Source organism: Halichoerus grypus, chromosome 9 (assembly GCF_964656455.1).
Source record: "Halichoerus grypus chromosome 9, mHalGry1.hap1.1, whole genome shotgun sequence".
Taxonomy (NCBI): Eukaryota; Metazoa; Chordata; class Mammalia; order Carnivora; family Phocidae; genus Halichoerus; species Halichoerus grypus.
In genome coordinates, this window is record NC_135720.1 from 16,737,705 (window position 1) to 16,759,769 (window position 22,065).

Genomic DNA, 22,065 nt, shown 5'->3' on the forward strand with positions numbered 1-22,065 from the left:
ATAATAATAATGATGATAGCTTATGTCACTCAAATAACTTTCTTTTTTATTTTTATTTTTATTTATTTATTTATTTATTTATTTATTTGACAGAGAGAGAGATAGCGAGAGAGGGAACACAAGCAGGGGAAGTGGGAGAGGGAGAAGCAGGCCTCCCGCGGAGCAGGGAGCCCGATGCGGGGCTCGATCCCAGGACCCTGGGATCATGACCTGAGCCGAAGGCAGACGCTTAACGACTGAGCCACCCAGGCGCCCCTCAAATAACTTTCTTTAAGCTAGGCATTATACTACTTGACCTGCATTTTACCCTCACAACTCTGTGAAATAGATAGGTACTTTCTTCCTTTTCCAAATAACTAAACTGAGACATATAGTGGTCATGTGACTTGATTAAAATCATGCCCCTAGTGAATGTCATAGCTGGGATTTGAATTTAGAAAAATCTGACACTGCTCCTATTGCTTTTAGCCACTGTGTGAGGCTGTGTCATTTCTGTGCAGCTTTGGACTGATGTGCGTCCAATAGTAGCTCCTTCCAAGTGATAGTTATTCCAGAGCATTTATCGAGTACCTTCTATATTTTAGGCACTGCGATAGCAGAAAAAACCAGAATTCCAGAGGCCTTCCCTATCACTGCTACTTCTAACATTATAGACCTGTTTTGTCTAATTTTTAAACTTGATATAAATGTAAACACAGTATGTGTTTTTTTGTGTCCAGCATCTTTTGCTTAATTTGTAAGATTTGTAGGTTACTACATATGTAGTAGCATGTTAACTTTTTTCATTAATTTCCATTGACATGGTATTTCATTGTGTGTATATGGATTTTTGTTGCCATAGAGTATTTTATTATGTGTATATAAAACAATTTAGATTTCCATTCAGCTGTTATGGACACTTGGGTCCTTTGTAGTTTTGAGCTATTATGAAAGGTTCTACTGTAAGCCGTTTCTTCCGTGTGTTTTGGTGTACATATGTATGCATTTCTGTTGGGTATGTACCTGTGAGTGCATTGCTAGGTCATAGGGTACTTGTGGGTATAGTAGATTTATTTTAATTAGTTTTCCAGGGTGGTTTTGTTTTTTTCTCCCCCGAAGTGGTTATACTAATTTTCGCTTCCACTAGCAATGTGTGAGAGTCCCTGTCAGTTCTTGGTACGGTCAGTCTTGAAAATTTTTATCCATTCTGGTGAGTGTGTAGGGGTATCTTATGATGGTTTTATTTTGCATTTCCTTGGTTGCGCCCCCTTTCATACGTTTATTGCATTTGGATGTCTTTTTTTTTTTTTTAAATGAAGTAACTGTTCAAGACTTGGCCACTTTTTGATTGGGTGTTTGGCTGCCTTTTTCTTGATTTGTAAGAATTCTTTACATTTTCTGGATACAAGCTTATTTTTTGGTTGTATGTGTTGCAAGTATCTTTTCTATAGATTTGCCTTTTCCCCATTTTTAATGGTGTCTTTTGATAAGCAGAAATTTCTGATTTTTAGTTCAGTTTGTCAATATTTTTCTTATGGCTGGTTTTAAAAAACTTTGCTTACTCCCACAGACATGAAAATATTCCCCAATGCTACCTTTAGAAGGTTTGCTGTGAAAAATCTTTCCCATTTAGATCGGTAATTTGATTTTTGTGTAGTATGTGTATCGTGTTAAATTTCATTTTTCTTACATTGGATAGCAAGGGCACTCAGTATAGTTTATTGAAAAGGTTGTCCTGTCCACACAGCTTGGCAGTGCCATCTTTGTCATAAGTCAGGTGCCTACATAAGTGTAAAATACCTGAGAACTTTCTCTTTAGTGAAAGGGCACAGTGATGCAGTTATGCCTGCCCAAGTATAATCATTACAGATTCATCAAACATACATTGATTGTTGTGGCGTCTGGCTGGCTCAGTCAGTAGAGCATGCGACTCTTGGGTCATGAGTTTGAGCCCCATGTTGGATGTAGAGCTTACTTTAAAAAAAAAAAAAATACACTGATTGCCTATCATGTGCCAGATGATGTTCTAAATGATGTAGATACAAAGATGAATAAAGCTTTATATCTTTATGGAGTTTATAATCCATTTAATTCTTGACATACATGGTAAATAAATAAATTATAACGTAGTTTTTGTTTTTTTATCTTCTTCTCTGAATTGTCTCTAGTAAGTTGTGAGCACACCAAAGAATATGTTTCCAGGAATATAGGAGATAATTGATCAATGCTGGGTTGAAATGCATCACTTCTAGTCTTCAGATGTCAGAAATGGAGATAGGGGGTTTGTGAAGTTGCTGACAGGAAGAATCCTTATGTAACACCGACTGTGGTATCTCAGGCCCACAGTCCATTATCCACACCCCTGGGCGTAGCTATGTTTCTGATTTCAGGCTTTTTCAGAACTTAGAAAGGTGTGGACTGTGTAATACTCCTCTGGGTCAGCACTCCATAATCATTCACAAAATATTTCTGCACTGAAACAAATGCGTATTCATACTAAGTGGAATAAATCAAGGGCACGGTCTTCTGTTGGGTCAAGTTTTGTTGTCAAATGGATTTTATTTTATTTTTTAAAAGATTTTATTTATTTGACAGAGAGAGAGACAGCCAGAGAGGGAACACAGCAGGGGGAGTGGGAGAGGGAGAAGCAGGCCTCCCGCCGAGCAGAGAGCCTGATGCGGGGCTCGATCCCAGGACCCTGGGATCATGACCCGAGCCAAAGGCAGACGCTTAACGGCTGAGCCTCCCAGCCTCCCCTGTCAAATGGATTTTAACACCAGATTTATAAAAACAGCTTTCAACTTTCAGAATATTTTTGGGTTTCGAATGAAAGGGTTTGTGGATGGACGTGTACAGTACGATTTGTAAGTGTATGTATGTCCACTACAATCACACTGCCTCGGCTCAAATCCTGGCTCTCACCTTTGGCAGCTTCTGTACCTTTCTAAACGTATGTTTTCTCTTTGAGAAAATGGAGATAATAATAGGTAGTACTTCATATGCTTGTTATCAGAGTTAACTGAGCTCATAGATGCAGAGCATGCAACAGCATCTGGTGTGTGATAGGCACTCAAATATTAGTGTTAGTAACAACAGACTTGCTGTATTTTCAGTATTTGTTCTAGCTGTAGAAATTTTTTCCATAAAGATTTATGCTTGAGTTTTTGTAATTACTATCAGGAAGAAGATTGTGAGAAAGCGTTCTTCAAAATGGACAATGTCCTTATAGACGACAGAAGAATACATGTGGATTTTAGCCAGTCTGTTGCAAAGGTTAAGTGGAAAGGAAAAGGTATGTTGGTTCAGCTTCCTTTGTTTCTGTTCACGGTGCATGCGTGTGTGCATTGTGTGTGTGCGTGTGCACGCGTGTGCCTCTACCTCCTTTGCCTTAGTGCTGTTCATTAGGAGAAATGTTCATTGATGGAACTCTGCCATTTATGGTTTCACGTAGGTGCTAGCAAGAATCTGACATACAGGGGAGTGTGTGAGTGTGTCTATGTGTATTTAAGCTGATGGTGAATATATTGACTATTTTTGTGTTATAAATTACTTATAATTACCCATTGCAAACATGGCATATTTGCAAAGTAATGATTTTGATGGTTGTGATGGCTTGGTTCTTCTAGATGCAAAACTCTTTTTAAGTTTTTTTGAAGTTTGTTTGTTTTAGTGATCATATGGTAGAAAATTGAAAAGGTGGTGTAAAAAACTCTCCCTTCCCTCATCTATCCATTTCCCTCCCCAGAGGTAACCACTCTTACCTGTTTCTTGTATTATTTTCCACATACATTCTTTGAACATACATACATATGTATTTATTTTATGTTAGAATTTCCTCTTATTTCATGTTTTTATTCCCATGTAGGTTTTATGTATATTTGTAGCTTTCTCTTTTAAAAAAGGAAGTATATATATTTTATACATACAGCTTTCATCTTGGGAGCAGAGGGGCTGCATAGGATGCTTTTTCCTGGCCCTGCCACTGAGGGCCAGTCAAGATAAAACAGTAGAGGGGCGCCTGGGTGGCTCAGTTGGTTAAGCGACTGCCTTCGGCTCAGGTCATGATCCTGGAGTCCCGGGATCGAGTCCCGCATTGGGCTCCCCGCTCAGCAGGGAGTCTGCTTCTCCCTCTGACCCTGCCCCTCTCATGCTCTCTCTCTCTCTATCTCATTCTCTCTCTCAAATAAATAAAAAAAAAAAAAAAAAAAAAAAGATATAACAGTAGGTCCTATTGTTCTGAAGGGATTGTTGATTTCATTTCTGGCACTTGGGAGGGAATATAGGTGACTTAAGCAAGAATTTCAAAGCAGAGACAGTTTGTCTTTGGTGTTGTTGCCAGCCCTCCCCTTTCACACCCGTTAGTGAACTTCTGTGTACATTTCTGCCGTCCTGCTATCTGCGTGGTGCTCTGGAGATCTGGGTCAGTGTCTCTCCTGACAGATCAGAGATCTTTAAAGCCTCACTTCTTCCAAACTTCTAGCCTCTCAGATCTCAGACTCCAGTCTCAAGCCCTCAATTTCCTTTGGACCTAAATTTCTCATGGACTTAATGGCCCTACTTAAATACTGCATTATTTCCCAGTGAAATGTATTCACTGTGTCATTTAGGATTTGAAAGTTTGATGTTGTAATACATATATCGTTAGGTGGCAGCATATAGCTACTTAGCAAAACGGGTTTCATTTGAAATAGTAACGGAGAATGAATTACTCTTCTTTTGTTTTCTTCTCAGGCTTTTTCTGTCTGCCAATATATATGCCACTTATAAAATAGCTGATGTATTATACCTCTTAAAATTAATTTTTGTTCTTTAATAAATTAGGTGAGTTTTTTTTACTAAGTCTTTTTTTTTTTTTTTTTTTAATAAATAGGTGGGAAATACACCAAGAGTGATTTCAAGGAGTATGAAAAGGAACAGGATAAACCGTCTAATTTAGTTTTGAAAGATAAAGTAAAGCCCAAGCAGGAGTATCCTTTACAAGAACCAATTAGTCAATATGTATAGACCATCCACTCTGTGTAGAACACTGTGTGATATGTTATAAAAAGTCACAGTCTGTAAAAGACAAGGTTCCTGAATCCAGTGGTTTGTGAAGACATCATTTAGTTTATTGTAATCCTGTTTCAACATCTTACATAAACTTTTCTTTTTTGGTATATTCTCTAACGTATGGATAAGGTTAGGGTTGAAAAAAGTCTATAGCCTAATTCTTTTCCCTCCTTACTCTTAGGTTAAGGTTAACACTTACTCTGAAATCTTCAGGTAAGATTCGTATTTTGTATACAATTGTAATGTTTTAAATTCCTCATACTCAGAAATTTTCTTCATGTAGCTACACTAAATTCTTGGTGTTAACCTTCCTCATAATATTTAACTTCTTTGGATGGTAAATATGTAGATTAACCAAATCCTGTTGTTCTCTTACATGATTAGGTTGCTGCTTTCTGCTTAGTACATTGTCAGTCTAGCAACAAATATTTATTGGGCTCCTATTTGTATGCAAGAGTTAGCTTTTATAGGATTAAAAAGAAATCCATTGACTTGACCATTTTAATTTAGGTTCTTCCAAGTTTTAGTTGAGACAAGTAAAAATCAGTGAAACATACTATTTATATTATGTCATTTTAATTTGTTCATTGATATTCTCATTATAAATCTATCACTCTTCACATTGCAAAAGTTATTTCTTTTGTGATTCTTTCTGGTAAATGGTTCTTTGTTTCCTAATTTCTGTTGGTGTTTTAGGGATTCTTTTTCCCACACTGTCTTAGACATTTCTTTTCCAAGTATTCATCAAGGAAAGATGAATATCAGGTTGACTTGTTACATACTCATTTTAAAAAATGTGTTGACTGTCTACAGTGCATAAAGCATTGTAAGGCGTACGAGGTGTAAGAGGAGGATAAAGTCTGATATGTACTGACATGAGGAGGAGGCTTTCACACGCAAGCACACCAAACAGTAAGCTAAGATATAGTCTAAAAAGATGGAACATAAGGGGGGATATGATTGAAATATTAAAATCATAAAAGGTATGGATGGAATACACTTGAGATTTATTTGACAAATCTTTGAAATTAAATTTAGGCTAACCACTAGTAGCTGCAACTGGCAGAAGGGAAGTGTGTAGGGCAGATAAAAGGAAGTATAGACATAGAGTGTAAGGTACAAGGAGGTGTCTTTCATCTTTTCCCTCATAGAGGTAAGTAGTTCAGGCTGAAAAGAAAGAATATGTAGTATTAAAATGTTCTAAATTCAAGATGATAGATTACTAAAAGTTAAGAAAAGAAACCAGGCATGTTTGAGAATAAATCTGTAGCCCAGTTACTATCCAATAGAAGTTTCTACAGTGATGGAAACTACCTCCACCATCCAGTGTGGCTACTAACCACATGTGGTTTTTGAACATGTGAAATGGACTGAGGAACTGAATTTTAAAGTTTGCTTAATTTTAATTAATTTAAACAACCACATGTGGCTAGTATTGAACAGTGTCTGCTTTCAGTCTTTTGAAATTAATGGAGAAGACAGACATGACCTGATGCAAACCATTGTTAATTATTCTCAAACAGAATATTAAACAAGGAAAAAGGAAATTCTTGAGTCTGACCCAGTAAGATAGTCTTTCTTGGTAACTGATTTCATTTTAGCAAGGCATTTATAATCTCAGGTACAATAATAGAGTGACAGAACATGTGTTTGTAATATGTAAGAGATATATATATATATTTTTTTTTCCCCCACCTTGTATATTACGTATTATGTGACTTTTTTAATATGGCAGGGAAAGGAGATTCAGAGGACAATCTAATAATCAGATAAGTTTAATGGGGTAAATATATAATTAGATAAGCTTTAAGTTAAAAAGGCATGGTGGAGATAACACTTTTATGGATCTTGAGAGAAAGTGAAATTATTGTAAATTAGACTACTAATAAGATTAAAAATAGAACAAAAGGAAAGGCAAGTTTAATTTGGCCGGGGTAGACCTTGGGGAATAAATTGGGGAAAGGAAGTCAGAGAAATCACAAATCTATGGTTAATTCAAAGGACTTTGGAAAGATTTGACACATGCAAGTGTTGCCTGTAGTAGTGAGTAGAAGATAGTGGGTAAGCGAGGGAGAAGAGATGTGACAAGTGTCTTGTCGATATGGTAAATAATCAACAAGTACTTATTTGGCATCTGTTACACACCCAGCTTAGCAGTGAAACATAGCCCCTGCCCTCATAGACCTTACGTTTTATTGTTGGAGGGGTGATGAACAGACATTAAATAATTACCAGGAATCAAATATAAGTATGTCTAGAGTGTTGCAAAGAAGTACATTTGTGGGATATGGGGCTTATAGAGGTGAGGAGTCAGGGAGGACCCTCAGGTAACACTAAGAGAAGTGACATTAAAGCTGCACCTTGAATATGGGGGGAGAGCTATGATGGGAGGCTGTTTTCTCTGACTTGATCCATCATTTAAGAAATCCAGTTTATGCCCAGCACAATCCAAGTACAGCCATTTACACGCACACATAATTGAAACAGAAATGCCATAGTATTTTTATTAGGTGCCATATATTCTGTTTTCTATTCTACATTATTACAAAATGCTGGCTGTGACACACTAAATGGATTTTGGACGGAGGGAGCTGCATGTGTAAAGCAACACAGTGAGTGAAATCCTGGGCAAGGGCTGTTGAATTTGTCCCTGCAAAAGGAGAGGCTCCAGAAGCTACTCTGGAAACAGTGTGACATAGTATAAAGGAGAAAAGAAGTTAGAGATGATGGAGTAGGAATAGGATATGGTACAGGCTGACTGGCCATCTTTAGCCATCTTGTGAAAAGCCAAGAGGATGCGGCATTTTCCTGTTCAATGTTACGTAGAAGTGAGATGTCCCCGAGGAAGGCATAGAGCTGCGGTGTCGTGCAAACAGACCCGACGCTCTAGTCCTGAGGGAAGTGTGTCCCCCATTCCTCTAGTTGCACGTGCCTCTAAAACAGCTCTGCGTGGTGGGCTTCCTCCTAAGCTTTTTTTTTGAAAACCACTATTCTGGCCCTTGTCAGCCTTCCTCAAACACTATTTCAGAATTTGAGATTATTTTCAACAGAGTGTAACGGTTTTGTATTTTCTCTTATTCTAAGACATAATAGTATATTAGAGAAAATACATCTCTCTGAATTAAAACACATTATCATAATTTTTATACCACATTTATGTGAAATTAAGACAAGATTCACTCATGTCTATAAATATTGAGTCACTGTGTTGTACACCTGAAACTAATACAATATTGTATGTCAACTACACTTCAACTAAGAAAAAAAGATCCACTCACAATTTACCATCTAGACAAATGATACCATTTCTCGTTGTTTCTTTCAAATCTTGATCTTTTATGATTTGTAAAGTTATGATTACCATATGGTATAAACAATTTTTATTTCAAGCTTTTTCCACTTTTAATTTTTCATAAACACTTTTCTGGTTTTTTTCATAGCATTCACTTATCATTGCTAATAACTTTCTTTGTATATCCTGTTGAAGTTCTACAGTATATTTAAGAATGTCCTTATTACTAGGCTTTTGTTACTCTCGGTTTCTGTTACAAAAAATAATTGTTATATATACCTTTGTTCGTTTAACTTATTTTAATCTTTTATAAATTCTTCAATTTAAATATGGTGGCTCTTGCGAGGCATTGCTAAATTTCCTCCTATTGGATTGAACTAATTAGTACTTCAAAAGAGGTGTCACATGAATGTATCTTCTATCTCCTGTAGCTCCTCTGGCATTGGGGTTTGTCATATCTTAATTTTTTCCAGTGAAACTTACCTCATTTTGTAAGTTTAAGTTTTTTTCATTACTGACAAATAGGTTTCCTTATTTTTTATGGCTACTTAAATTTTCATTTGTGGATTTAGCTTTTTTTGCCCTCCATGTTTTTTGCCCACTCACTTGCCAGTTGTTAATTGTTTATTTAAGGTCAGGGTTCTTTCCATTTTTCCTGAAAGAAAATATGAAGTAGTTATGTTTCAGAAAAAGACTCTATGCTGTGAGGTGCTTTTCGCTTTAAAAAATTACCTTTAGCCTCATGGCCTCCTTTGGTTACCAGATTCTTATGTTTTGATGTATTATCAGTGTCAGTTCTCACATCTGTCCTTAACTAGCTGCTGCAGTGCAAAATATGATCTTGTACTAGATGAGCAAGCCGAAGAATCAAAATCAAGTCACTCACACACAAGTAAAAAACACAAGAAGAAAACTCGTCACTGCTCTGAAGAAAAAGAAGATGAGGACTACATGCCGATCAGAAATACTAATCAGGTACTTGTAATGTCCAGCCTTAGCTGTAGAGAGAAATATTTTATCCCTCTGTAAATTACTTCTGAGTGACATAATATAGGGGGTAAGGGTATAGTTCTGAACAGGGTGGCCGTGTTCCTAACTCTAGAACATAGAATGTTTCACTGGGGTGATGGACTGTAGTTTTTGAGAATATATATCACAAATGATAAAAGATTGTTTTCAGAGTGACTTAGTATATCATCCAGTTCCATATTGTGAAACGAGTGATTTCTGAACCTGTGGACACTTACTTAACTCCCATCAGGTGCAAGTGTGGTTGTGCTGAAAAAGTGCTCATTTGTCATTTTAACTTACCACCAAGTGTTATGGATAGTACTTACAGCTCTTGAAGTTTTTTTTTTAATTTATTTTTTATTATTTATATATTTTTTAAAGATTTTTATTTATTTATTTGAAAGAGAGAGCATGAGCAGGGGGAGGGGGAGAAGCAGACTCCCCTGCTGAGTGTCCTGGGATCATGACCTGAGCCAAGGCAGTCACTTAACCGACTGAGCCACTCAGGCTCCCGGCTCTTGAAGTTTTAAGACCTGTGAAACATTTATGCCCTTCCATATTGTGTATCTGAAATAAAAAGAGCACTCATAATTAACTTGATCATCCCAAATGTGTTCTTAAACAATACATGTTCTTTTTTTTTTTAAGATTGATTTATTTATTTGTGTGTGTGTGTGTGTATGAGAGAGAGAGAAAGAGAGAGAACCATCACTAGCAGGGGAGGGGCAGAGAGATAAGCAGACTGCCTGCTGAGCTCAGAGCCTGACAGGGGGCTTAATCCCAGGACCCTGAGATCATGACCTGAGCGGAAGTCGAAGTCCGACCCTCAACTGACTGAGCCACCCAGGTGCCCCAACAATACATTTTCTAAGACAGTGATACTAATGATTGCTCAAAGAAAATTGATTCTAGTGAGAAGTCATTTCTAGCCTGCGTTTTGGCTCTCAGTTAAATGAAAAGCAAATTACATGACAGCCCCTTGCTTTTGTGTTACCATGGGAGGACTTTGGAGCAGGGCCTGGTGGGTAAAGAGATTTTAGTAGGCAGGGGTGAGAGGGTGAAAATTCAAGATGGTGAGAATGGCACGTCAAGCAAAGACCCAGAGAAGGAGAGATGTAGTATGGTTGGCAAAGTGCAGGATTGGCTTCAGAGAAGCTAGGTGGAAGTTTCTGCATCACTAGCCATTGATGTGGCCTCAACAAGTTACTTCGCTTTCTGAGCCACAGCTGCCTCCTCTGTGAAATTGAGATTATACTTATCTCACAGGTATGTTGTCAAGATTAAGTGAAGAGAAGTGTGTGTGCACACATTGTCAACACTGGCTGTTATTTTACTATTACAGTCAAATTACTGTGTTTTGTCATGATTATTCTTTTTTTAAATTACTGTGTTTTAAATCAGAATAGTTTCTGTGGTAAGGCCATTCACTGGATTCATATTTTAATTAATTTGTTTCTTTTCAATGTTTAGAGATTGCTTTAAATAATTTTTTGTGTGTTTTGTAGTTTTAAAAATTTCTTGTATGCTTCCAAAGTAAAATCTGCGAAGCGGTACATGTGGAGAACCTAGATTCTTCCCCCTACCCTTCACTTCTGCCCCCACGGCAGCCCCTCAGTGTGTTTCATGGGTTGTTCTTCATTTTTAAAAAATTTCAGCAGATATGTATTTTATATATAATATTCTTAGTTTCCTCTGTTCTAGATAGCATGTATTCCTACTCCTCGCTGTCATCTTGAGGACCTGTCTTTTTCCATAGCCTTTTTGCTGTTTAAAGAGTGCCCTCGTTCATGCCCTGCCCGCAGTGTTTAAGTCACACCTTTCCTCTGTTCCTCGGTTCTCCCAACTAAGACGCACATGAATCAGTGACAGCTAGCGGCGTCTGTGTGCGTAAAGTGTGAGGTGGATACGATTTTCCCCGTTTCACAACCGAGAAAGTGAAAACTGAAGAGTTTAAGTGACTTGCCCTGGTTTTACAGCGCTGATCAGTAGCAGAGCCACAGTGTGAATCCGGACTTGTTCTCCTAGCCACTCTGCTGCTGCTCTGACCTGGAGTATATTGCTGGCGGTTTTCTATTGCTAGTCGGATAAAATTGGTCTCCTCGTGTGATATTCCAGGGTCATCTGCCTGGCACAGCTCCCTCTTAATTTCTGTACTGTGTTAGTTTGGCCTGAGACCACCCCAGTCTTTTGAAATGGTGGCTGTGTCACATTTCTATGAATATTTAGCATGTTTTCCACTGGAACTCATTGATCTCCACCCCCTGCGTCACCCCCGACCACCGTCCATGTTTTTTTAGCCGCGGCTTCCCGTCCTGCACTTGCACATGGACTCCTCAGTGAGTTTAGGCCTGACGTGCAGTATGTTGGTCTATTTGCAATAATCAGAGGTCCAAGAAATCCAAAATCTGGCTGCATTTTAAGTCTCTGATTCCCCCTTTTGTGCATCTTTTTTATCCTGCTGTTTGATTACTTTAAAACTTTACAATAGAAAATATTTTTCTTTTTTGGCATGGAGTAAAAGCCATCAAGTAGTTTTTTGGGGGAATGTGGTTAGAACTTTTTAAAATAATTTTAAATCATTTGGCAATTACAAAATTGTTAAGTTCCAATTAATAATCTCCAAACTTATTTCTCCCCTCAAAGCAAATGTTTTTTGATTTTGTACTTTGATTTAATAATACAAGTATACTAATTTTCTTTCCAATAAAATAGCGTCTGTATTTAACAGTTTAGTGGGCCCAATTTTTTGTTTTATTATTCTGATTTTTATCCTTTTGATTTCAGTCTCAAAAATATAATCATTAAAGGGAATTTTCAGTACTAGGTTATTCTCAGGTATAGCTCAGATTTTCCTATTCGTTGGTATTTTGCTTGGTGGGCCTAGTTTCCTAAGAATATTTTAACTTATTTCTTCAAGTTCTTTGTTTTTTATTGAGTGACAGCCTTACTGTTCAATTTGAAAACTTCTCTGTTTAATTTTTCCACCTCATGTCTTTATTCCAGAGATGGTTACTATGTTGTTGAGGTTTGGGTTTTACTGGGGTTCCAGGAAGTGAGTTTTCGGCTGTGGGTTGCCTGGCTGAGAAGTACGCATCCTGGTTGTCAATCCTCCTCTGTGGCTTTCGTAGGTGTTTATTATTCTTATAATTGGGGACTCTATTTTTGCTGTCATTTTGATCAGTTAATGTTATTTTAGTGATTTAGATTTAACTAAATCTTTGATTTACTCCTAGAGACCTGAGCAAGGATAGCTTTTAGTTTAGATTTTTTTGGACTGCTTTACATGAAATCATTGGATAGGTTAAGGTGATTGCTTTAAATTGTCCACTTAAAAAATAAATAAATTGGCCATTTTATGGTGTTTTTTCTTTCCTTTTTAGCCACATACTAGTTTAGTCATTTTGTCTTATGGCTTAAGTGTATAAAATGATAGAATTTTTTTAAAGTCTGTACTGGAAAGGACTTACAGCTCATCTAATTCATTCCCTTCCCCTTAGATGTAAAGATCCTGACCCCACGGGCCTGTGGCCCTTTATAGTTTAATGAGAGAGCTAGAACTTTAACATTATATTGATTCAGTCAGGTATGGGTTTTTTTCATTATTCTGTACCACCCCCTTTTCAATTTTATATGTCAAGTTACTGATCAATTAAAAAATTATCTCCACCCTGTACAGATAAGTCTTGAGTCTCACTTTCCTTATTTTCTAGAATGAGGGTAATATTGTACTCCAAAAGCACTTAGCACTGTGCTAGCACATACTTAAAGGATCAGTTCTAATATGGCTTCATCCAGCCATCTGACCTTTTCCTCTTCATGAACATGGTGCTGATTCTTCCTTGCTTTTCAGTTTTCACTTCTACTCCGTGCATTAGCCTTCTTGCAGCCAATCCACAGCCAAACCCACTCATTCTTTGGGGTTAATCTCCAGTCCTAACTTCCCTATGAAACCTTCCCTGGTAAATCTAACCTCAAGATTATTTCTTGTTTGACACATCTCCTAAATGGCAAAGACCATTTGAACCTAGAGCTGCCCAACTTTAAAGCTTGAATAGCTTTGAAAAATACTCCAAGTAGGAGAGGTTTTAAGGTTTCAGTGCATTTCAGATTTTCAGCTTCATCAAGTTTTTCAAAGAATTAAATACTGTATTATCTTTTATCTCCTTCTCTCTTATTTTAAACACTCAAAGCACTTAAGTGCCTCTTTGTATAATTACTAAAGATTTTATACTTATACATCAGTTAGCAGTCTTTCCATTTTAAAAGTTTGTTGTCTCAACCAACACAGGAATTAAGTATACAGACAGAATAGTACATAGATATTTACATTTTGTATATGTTATAGGAAGCACAAAAAATTCTTTTATCTAGGGCTGTCATATATTGCTAGAAAGTAGTAGTTAAAGAGTTAAACCAAGTACTCACTTTCTACCTCTGGGACTCTTACAGAGTGAGAATAACTATTTAGGGATTGTGCAGGAAATCATGAAACAGTTTATAAAGTTGTATTCCACAAACACTGATTATAACAATCATGTTAGATCTGTTTTCACATGCTGCAATCTCCATGCCAGGTGTAATATACAGTATCTAGACAATATATCGAATAATTATGAATCCTTTGCTTAAAACCCAGTCCTTAACCATGGGTATTCATCACTCTAGATTTGAAACCTTGACATTTACATCTATTTTATTTATTTATTTATTTTTAATTTTTTTTTTTTTAAAGATTTTATTTATTTATTTGAGAGAGAGAATGAGAGAGAAGAGAGCATGAGAGGGGGGAGGGTCAGAGGGAGAAGCAGACTCCTTGCCGAGCAGGGAGCCCAATATGGGACTCGATCCTGGGACTCCAGGATCATGACCTGACCCAAAGGCAGTGGCTTAACCAACTGAGCCACCCAGGCGCCCCTACATCTATTTTAATAATGTCTGTGGTGATAGAGTTGGGACCCTTGGGAACTCAGTCCTTAGGATTTTGCTTTCCTCTGAGAGAATTCTTTTAAGGGAGTTGAATTTTATGAACTGTCTCTTGAAAGAGCATTGGCTCTGGTCTCTTTAGATTTTGGCCACTTGCTGAGATACTCATTTTATTTTACTTTATTTTTTTAAGTAGGCTCCATGCCCAGTGTGGAGTCCAAGGCAGGGCTTGAACTCATGACCCTGAGATCAAGACCTGAGCTGAGATCAAGAGTCAGATGCTCAACTAACTGAGCCACCCAGGTGCCCCCAAGATAGTCATTTTAATTAGGGATAGAACACAAACAGAAATAGAATTGTTGTAAGTAGCCCTCTTCATATAGGAAAATTACTATTGTTACTTAAAAATTAGTAAGAATAGAATTTAAGGTCACTGGGTGGCTCACCTGCTTAAGATTCTTTCCCTCTACCCCCCCTCCTCTCTCTGTCTCTGTCTCTCTCACCCCCCCCCAAAAAAAGAATTTAATGTATCTACTCTGGTGGCCCATTGTTTCTTAACTCATTTTTAAAGAAATATGTAAATAAATGATTTTTATTTATTTATTTATTTATTTATTTATTTATTATTTTTTAAAGATTTCCTTATTAGAGAAAGAGTGCATGTACATGCAGGGGGAGGGGCAGAGGGAATCTCAAGCAGACTCCCCTCCGAGTGTAGAGCCTGACACGGGTATCCGTCTCATGACCCATGAGATCATGACTTGAGTCAAAACCAAGAGTTGGATCCTTAACTGACTGAGCCACCCAGGCGCCCCAATAAATGATTTTAATAAAAAACATATCAGCCTAATATAAACAAGGAAAATATATTTGAAGATTTGAAGAGGAGTTGTTATAAAATAAACACTTTAAAAATAATCACTCAGACTAAAGTATGCAGTATCTGTTTTATCGATTTGTCTAAAACCTCTTCTGGCTATGTTATTTAAATGTCTTCTTTATAGGGTTTTTATGGGAATTTGAGTAATTCCATTGAAGATCAATTGGGGAGTGGAGGAGGGAGGGGTAGAAAGGTGACCAGCCACAGCCAGAATTCTTGGTATTGCGATTTTCTCTAAACAGTTGTTCTAATTTCAGTTGGGTGGATTTCAGTTCTTTGTTTTTGGATCTGATCCTTCAGTTCAGCTGAAGTAGTAGTTACAAAGCAATGAGATTGATAAGAAAAATGATTAAGTCTTTTTCTGAATTATTTTTGCTTTCTAATTTATGAGATTCTTGGGATTAGTGGTGGTGTTCAAATTTGAGCTGTTACAGCTTCTTGCTATGGAAGACTTTCTGAGTTTTATTAATTGACAGTACCTATAAAATGATTATTTTACGGATTCACTTGTAACTCTCTCTCCATTCCTTTGACAGGATATCTACAGGGAGATGGGGTTTGGTCACTATGAAGAAGAAGAAAGCTGTTGGGAGAAACAGAAGAGTGAAAAGAGAGACCGACCTCAAAACCGAAGTCGTAGCCGATCTCGAGAAAGGGATGGCCACTACAGTAATAGTCACAAATCCAAATATCAGACCGACCCCTACGAAAGAGAACGGAGTAAAAAGAGAGACCGAAGCAGGAGTCCCAAGAAATCCAAAGATAAAGAAAAATCTAAGTACAGATGAAAAATGAGGAATCAGACATGAGTGGCTAATGTATTCACTGTTGTCTAACTTAGAGCATCAGCTATTCAGATTTTGTGTCAAAGCCGTTAAAGACTCTGCTTGTTGCTTTTTTTTCACACTAGGGTTATGGCCCTTTTCAGTTGATACTGATTGTATGGGGCACAGAAAGACAATAAAAAACTGAACATTTTCTTTGTATACTTTTTTACACTAATTTTATTGTTATACATAAACAGTAGTCTTCATTTTTAAAGTCTTTCACATTTTCCACTCTTCTTTTTTTTAAATGAAGTATTTCATACTTACAAAAATTCACAAACATGTATATATAAGGTATAAAGAATAGTAAATATTTGTGTGCCCATGAGCCAGCTTAAGAAATAGAATATCACCTGCATTTTAGAAACTTTCTTTATGCTTTCTCCTCAAGTGATGATTATTCTGAATTTTGTATTTGTCCTTCTCTTGCTTGTTATAGTTTTACACCAATGTATGTATTCTGAAATGAAATGTTAAATTTTGTATGTTTTTGAATTTTATATAAATGGCATAATGTATGTTTACTTCTGTGACTTGCTTTTTTCAACTTAGTATTTTTAGAGAGTCATTCATTTTTATTGCTTTATAGTATTGTACGAATAGACCGCAGTTTACCCATTCTTCTGTTAATGGACATTTGGAGTTGTTGGTTTGTTTTTGTTTTTGCTATTGCAAACAGTGCTGCTATGAACATTCTGTTTCTAGGAGTGATATTGCTTGCTCACATGGTATGAATATTTTCATCTTTACAAGATAATGCCAAATTATATTCTGCAGTGGCTGAACCAGTTTATACCCCGACCAGCTCTATGTGAGTTACCTTTGTTTTACATCATCTCAAACACGTCTTAGTTTCAGACTTTTAAATTTTGCCAATGTAGTGGATGCTTAGTGGTACCTTCTTGTGGTTTCCAGCAAGAAGACTACTATTATTCTTATATTTGTTCTTCTATATGTAACTTGTTCTTTTTCTCTGGCTGCTTTTACTGTTTTCTCTTTATCACTGCTGTTGTGCAATTTGATTATGATGTGCTTGGTGTAGTTTTTTTTCACGTTTCTTCTGCTTGGGGCTGTTTACCTACAGGTTTATGGTTTTCACCAAATTTGGAAAAACTATGGGTATTATTTATTCAGTTTTTTTCTGTCCCTCCCCTCCTCTCACTCCTCTCCTAAGACTCCAATGACTTGTATGTTAGGCCATCTGATGTTGTCACACATTATACTGATGCTCCATTTGGGTGAAGTCTTTTTCTCCTGTTCCATACTGAATAGTTTCCATGGCTGTGTCCTCAAGTTCATTAATCTTTTCTCCTGAAGTATCTAATCTTCTGTTAATCCCATCCAGTTTATTTTTCACCTCAGACGTAATTTTTTAATTTTAGAAGTTCCATTTGGGTCTTTTTTATATCCCCCATGCTTTTCCTTAACAGGCTCATGCTTTCCTCCATTTTTTTTTTTTTTAAAACACCTGGAGTACGTTAATAATAGCTGTGCTAATGTACTTGATCATTCTGTCATCGGTATCATTTCTGGTCTATTTCTATTGATTGATTTTTTCCCCACCCATTATTGAGTTGTAATTTACTTTTCACTGGTAATTTTTGGATTTTACATTGCTGTGTACTAGAGTTCTTGTGTTCCTTTAAATATATTGAGCTTTTTCTGGAACATAAGTTACTTGGAAACAGTCTGATCCTTTTATAGCTTGCCTTTTAAGTATAATGAGGTAGGACCAGAAGAGCTTTTAGGGCTAATTTGGCCCACTACTGAGGTAATAGCCTCTGAATAATCTCCCCTTTGCTTAGTCTCTTAGGAGATTTCTCCTCTCTGGCTGTTGGGAACAAGAACAATTCTGAGCCCTCTGTGAGCTCCCAGGTTGTGCTGCCTGCTCTTTTCTGGAGTTCTTTCCCACCTTCGGGTAGTTTCCTCGTGTGTATACACCGATTAGGATTCAGCTGAAGACTCAGGCAAACCCTCTGTAGATGTGGAACTCTCCCTCTGTAGTTCCCTCCTCTTTCTAGTACTCTGCCCTACAAACTGCATCTTGGCTCTGCCAACTCTCTCCCCCCAGAGACTCCCAGGCTCTTCAGAGTCACACCCGTCATAGTGCTACAGTGTAGAAGTCGCACAGTTAGCTCAGGCAGTTGTCGCTTTCTTGTTGGTTTTCCTTCTCTCGAGTCACTGGCTTGCGCTGGCTGCTGTCCAGCGCCTGAAAAACTTGGCAGCAGATCTTCTGTGCAGGTCTTTAGTTGTTAAAACGGGGAAGGTAAATCCTGGTCCTGTCACTTCTTTTTGGCCTGAGTGGAAATCTTGCTCTTTAAATTTGCATTTCCTAAATGCTAACAAGGTTGAGCATTTTTTGGTATGTATTTTTTTTTAAAAGATTTTATTTATTTATTTGACACAGAGAGACACAGCGAGAGAGGGAACACAAGCAGGGGGAGTGGGAGAGGGAGAAGCAGGCTTCCCGCGGAGCAGGGAGCCCAATGGGGGCTCAATCCCAGGACCCTGGGATCATGACCTGAGCTGAAGGCAGACGCTTAACGACTGAGCCACCCAGGCGCCCCTTTTCTTATGTATTATATTCATTCCTAGTTGCTCTCTGTGACGTTTTACATGTCTTTTTGCCCATTTTATGTGAAGTTACTGTCTTTCTTACAGAATTCTTTAAGGAGTTTTTCTTAAGGACTGTGGATACTAATCCATTATTACGATTAGATGTAAACATTTTCTCTCAGTTTGTGGCTTATTTTTTCACCTTTTTTATTGATGCCCTTGGAAGAGCACAAGTTATGAATGTCTCCTCAACTTTGTAATATGAAAAGTTTCATAATACATAGAAACACGAAAATAATGAACATCCGTATACCTTCCATCCAGATTTAACAGTCAATAACACTTTGTTGTTGAACAGTTTGTAAGTAAATTGAAAACATCATGACCTTTCACTTTTCAGTATTTCACCATGCCTTTCTTAAAAAGCAAGTATCCTGTATAACCACACTTGAGAAAATTAACAATAATATTATCACACTTGAGAAAATTAACAATAAGGGTGCCTGGCTGGCTCAGTCGGTAGAGCATGTGACTCGATCTCAGGGTCATGAGTTGCAGCCCCACATTGGGTGTAGAGATTACTTAGAAAAGTAACAATAATCCCATAATATATAACACATAGTCTATATTTGAATTTCCCTGATTGTCTCAAGAATACCATTTTTAGGTGTTGATTTGTTTTTAAACCCAAACTCAAGGTTCGTGCATTGCATGTTGTTCTTGTCATTTTTATTTTCTTAATCTAGAAGTTTCTTACCCATCCATCCCACCTCTTTTTTTTTTAATGACATTGACTTTTTGAAGAGTTCAGGCCAGAATATTTCATAGAATGTTTCAGATTCTGGGAATTATTTGATGGTATCTTCATGGTGTCTTCTAGCTCTTCTGTTTCCTGTAAACTGGAAGTTAGGTCTAAATGTTTGATTAGAATTAGGTTATATATTTTAGGCAGAAATTTTTAAGTTGAATGTCAGATTTATTAACCTTTCTCTGTGTGTTTTGTGCTTTTTGTATTTTGTTTAAGAAATCCTTAATAAAGACATTCTCCTATATTCTAAAAGTTGTAAGTAAAGCTTTGGTTTTTTTTTTTAATTAAAAAAATTATTTGGAAATGGAAGAATGGTTCGGCACGAGTCGATCTATCATTGTAATTAAATGCTTAACAGAATAAAGGGAAAATAACTGATTATTTTATACATTTAGAAAAGATACTTGATAAAATTCAATACTCATGATTTTTAAGATACAATAGTAAAGTCTGGTTCTTTACATTTAAATATTTAATCTACATTGTATGTGTGTATGTATATGGTGTGATACAACAAAAAAATTACTTTTTTTAAAAACTGTGATACAACCAGTTGTCCAAAACCCATTAGTAAATGGTTCATCTATTCCCTGTTGATCTACCCTTCCACTTCTGTCATATACATTTCCATATATAAGTGGATTTTGTTTCATGGGCTCTCTGTTCCATCGGTTTACTGTTTATCCCACTACCAGTACCAAACATCTACATTTCTGTGACTATAGAAAGTCTTCATTTAAGCAAGTCCCCTCACCTGTTTTATTAGTAATGCCTATGCCCTTTGTTTTGTGCAATTTTGGAATCAACTTCCCTGGTTTCCCAAAGAATTCTGTTGGGATTTTAATTGCATTTGCATTCAAACAATAGGAACTTTCGTGGAAAAAACAACATAATATTAGATCTTCCTATTCATAAAAATAGCATAGCCCTCCAGTTCTTGAACCTTTTAGGATTTTCCTTATGAAATTTTCATTAGATTTACTCCTAGCTTCCGTAACTTTTATGAATAAGATTCTATTCTATTCTGTTCTATTATAAATAGTATTTTTTTAAAAGATTTTATTTATTTATTTGAGAGAGAAAGCACAAGCAGGGGGAGCGGCAGGCAGAGGGAGAGGGAGAAGCAGCCTCCCCGTGCAGCAGGAAGCTGGATACCGGGCTCCATCCCAGGATCCTGAGATCATGACCTGAGCCAAAGGCAGACACCCGCCTGAGCCACCCAGGCGCCCCTAAATAGTATCTTTTAAATATATGATTTTGTTTCCTGACCTATGAGGTCACACATTTCTTTCAACTTTTGATTTTGAGATAATTTGAGATTTACAGAAACATTGCAAAAATGAAAATATGGAACGCTTTGCTAATTTTCATGCCATTCTTGTGCAGGGTCCATGCCAATCTCTGTTCCAATTCCAGTATATGTGCTACTGAAGTGAGTACACAAGTTGTTTTTGATCACTGCCCTTAATATCCAGCCATTTTACAAAAGTCTTATATTTAGAATTGGTCTCTAGGGTTTTTTGGGGTCTTTTATGTGGACGATAATGTTATTTGCAAATACACGGTTTTTTTTTTCTTTCCTCTTTCCCATTTTTAAAGTTATTTTTAAAAATATGTATATACTGGGGCACCTGGGTGGCTCAGTCAGCTAAGCGTCTGCTTTCGGCTCAGGTCATGATCCCAGGGTCCTGGGATCGAGCCCCGCATTGGGCTCCCTGCTCGGCGGGAAGCCTGCTTCTCCCTTTCCCACTCCCCCTGCTTGTGTTCCTCTCTTGCTGTGTCTCTCTCTGTCAAATAAATAAATAAAATCTTTAAAAAAAATGTATATACTTGAGGCACCTGGGTGGCTCACTGAGTTATGCTTTTAGCTCAGGTCATGATCCTGGAGTCCCGGGATCGAGCCCCACATCAGGCTCCCCGCTCAGCAGGGAGTCTGCTTCTCCTTCTGACCCTCCCCTCTCTCATGCTCTCTCTCTTTCACTCTCTCAAATAAATAAAATCTTTAAAAAATATATGTATATACTTATTTATAGTGGTGGTGGTCTTTTAGTGCTTGCTGGCTATGATTTCTAGTACAGTGATGAAGTTGGCCTATAATTTTCCTTTTTCTGTGTTACTCTTTTCTGGTTTTGATGTCCAGGTTATAGAATCAGTTAGTGTTTTCTCTCTCTTTTTGTCTATTCTCTTCAAAGAGAAGAAAAAGATGTAAATTATCAATTCCTTGAAAATTGAGTAGAGCTTGCCTATGACATTGTCTGAACTTTGTATTTCCTTTGTGAGAAAATTTCTTTACTATTAGATTTCAATGATTATAGAATTACTAGCCTTTCTGTTTCTTTCAAGTGTTTAGTTATTTTTGTTACTACATTTTTTCTGGGAATTTGTTATTTTCATTGAAGTTTTCAATTTATTGATATGAAATTGTTTCTAATATATCTGGTCGATTTTTTACTATCCTTTTTTTACTTTTATTTTACACCTTATGTTTTAGTGTGCCTCTGAAACAATATATAGCCGGATTATTTTTTAACATAATTTTAACTTTAATTGATGGGTTTAATCTTAATTGTTTACTGATATATTTGGATTTATTCCTACCACCGTATTTTGTGCCTTTTCAGTTCTGTTCCCCGCCCCCCACTTTCCTTTTTCTTTTTTTAGATTTTATTTATTTGTTTATTTAGAGCATGTGGGTGGGGGGAGGGGCAGGAGGAGAGGGAGAGAGAATCTCAAGCAGACT

The 22,065-nt window shown here is 37.0% G+C and overlaps 1 protein-coding gene and 1 non-coding gene across 2 annotated transcripts in view; one reads left to right on the top strand and one right to left on the bottom strand.

Moving 5' to 3' along the window:
- Positions 1–19,577, top strand: part of PPIL4 (peptidylprolyl isomerase like 4) — a 39,050-nt gene extending 19,473 nt beyond the window's left edge. The window contains exons 10-13 of the mRNA XM_036075041.2: positions 3,160–3,271; positions 4,850–4,946; positions 9,148–9,295; positions 15,671–19,577. Coding sequence (XP_035930934.1) covers positions 3,160–3,271; positions 4,850–4,946; positions 9,148–9,295; positions 15,671–15,922 — 609 coding nt within the window. The 3' untranslated portion in view covers positions 15,923–19,577. The remainder of the gene's footprint in view (positions 1–3,159; positions 3,272–4,849; positions 4,947–9,147; positions 9,296–15,670) is intronic.
- A 1,089-nt stretch (positions 19,578–20,666) lies between these two features.
- Positions 20,667–20,765, bottom strand: LOC118524746 (U6 spliceosomal RNA). Its single transcript, XR_004911815.1, has one exon. It is a non-coding gene; the product is annotated as a U6 spliceosomal RNA (small nuclear RNA).
- Between the last annotated feature and the right edge of the window lie 1,300 nt (positions 20,766–22,065).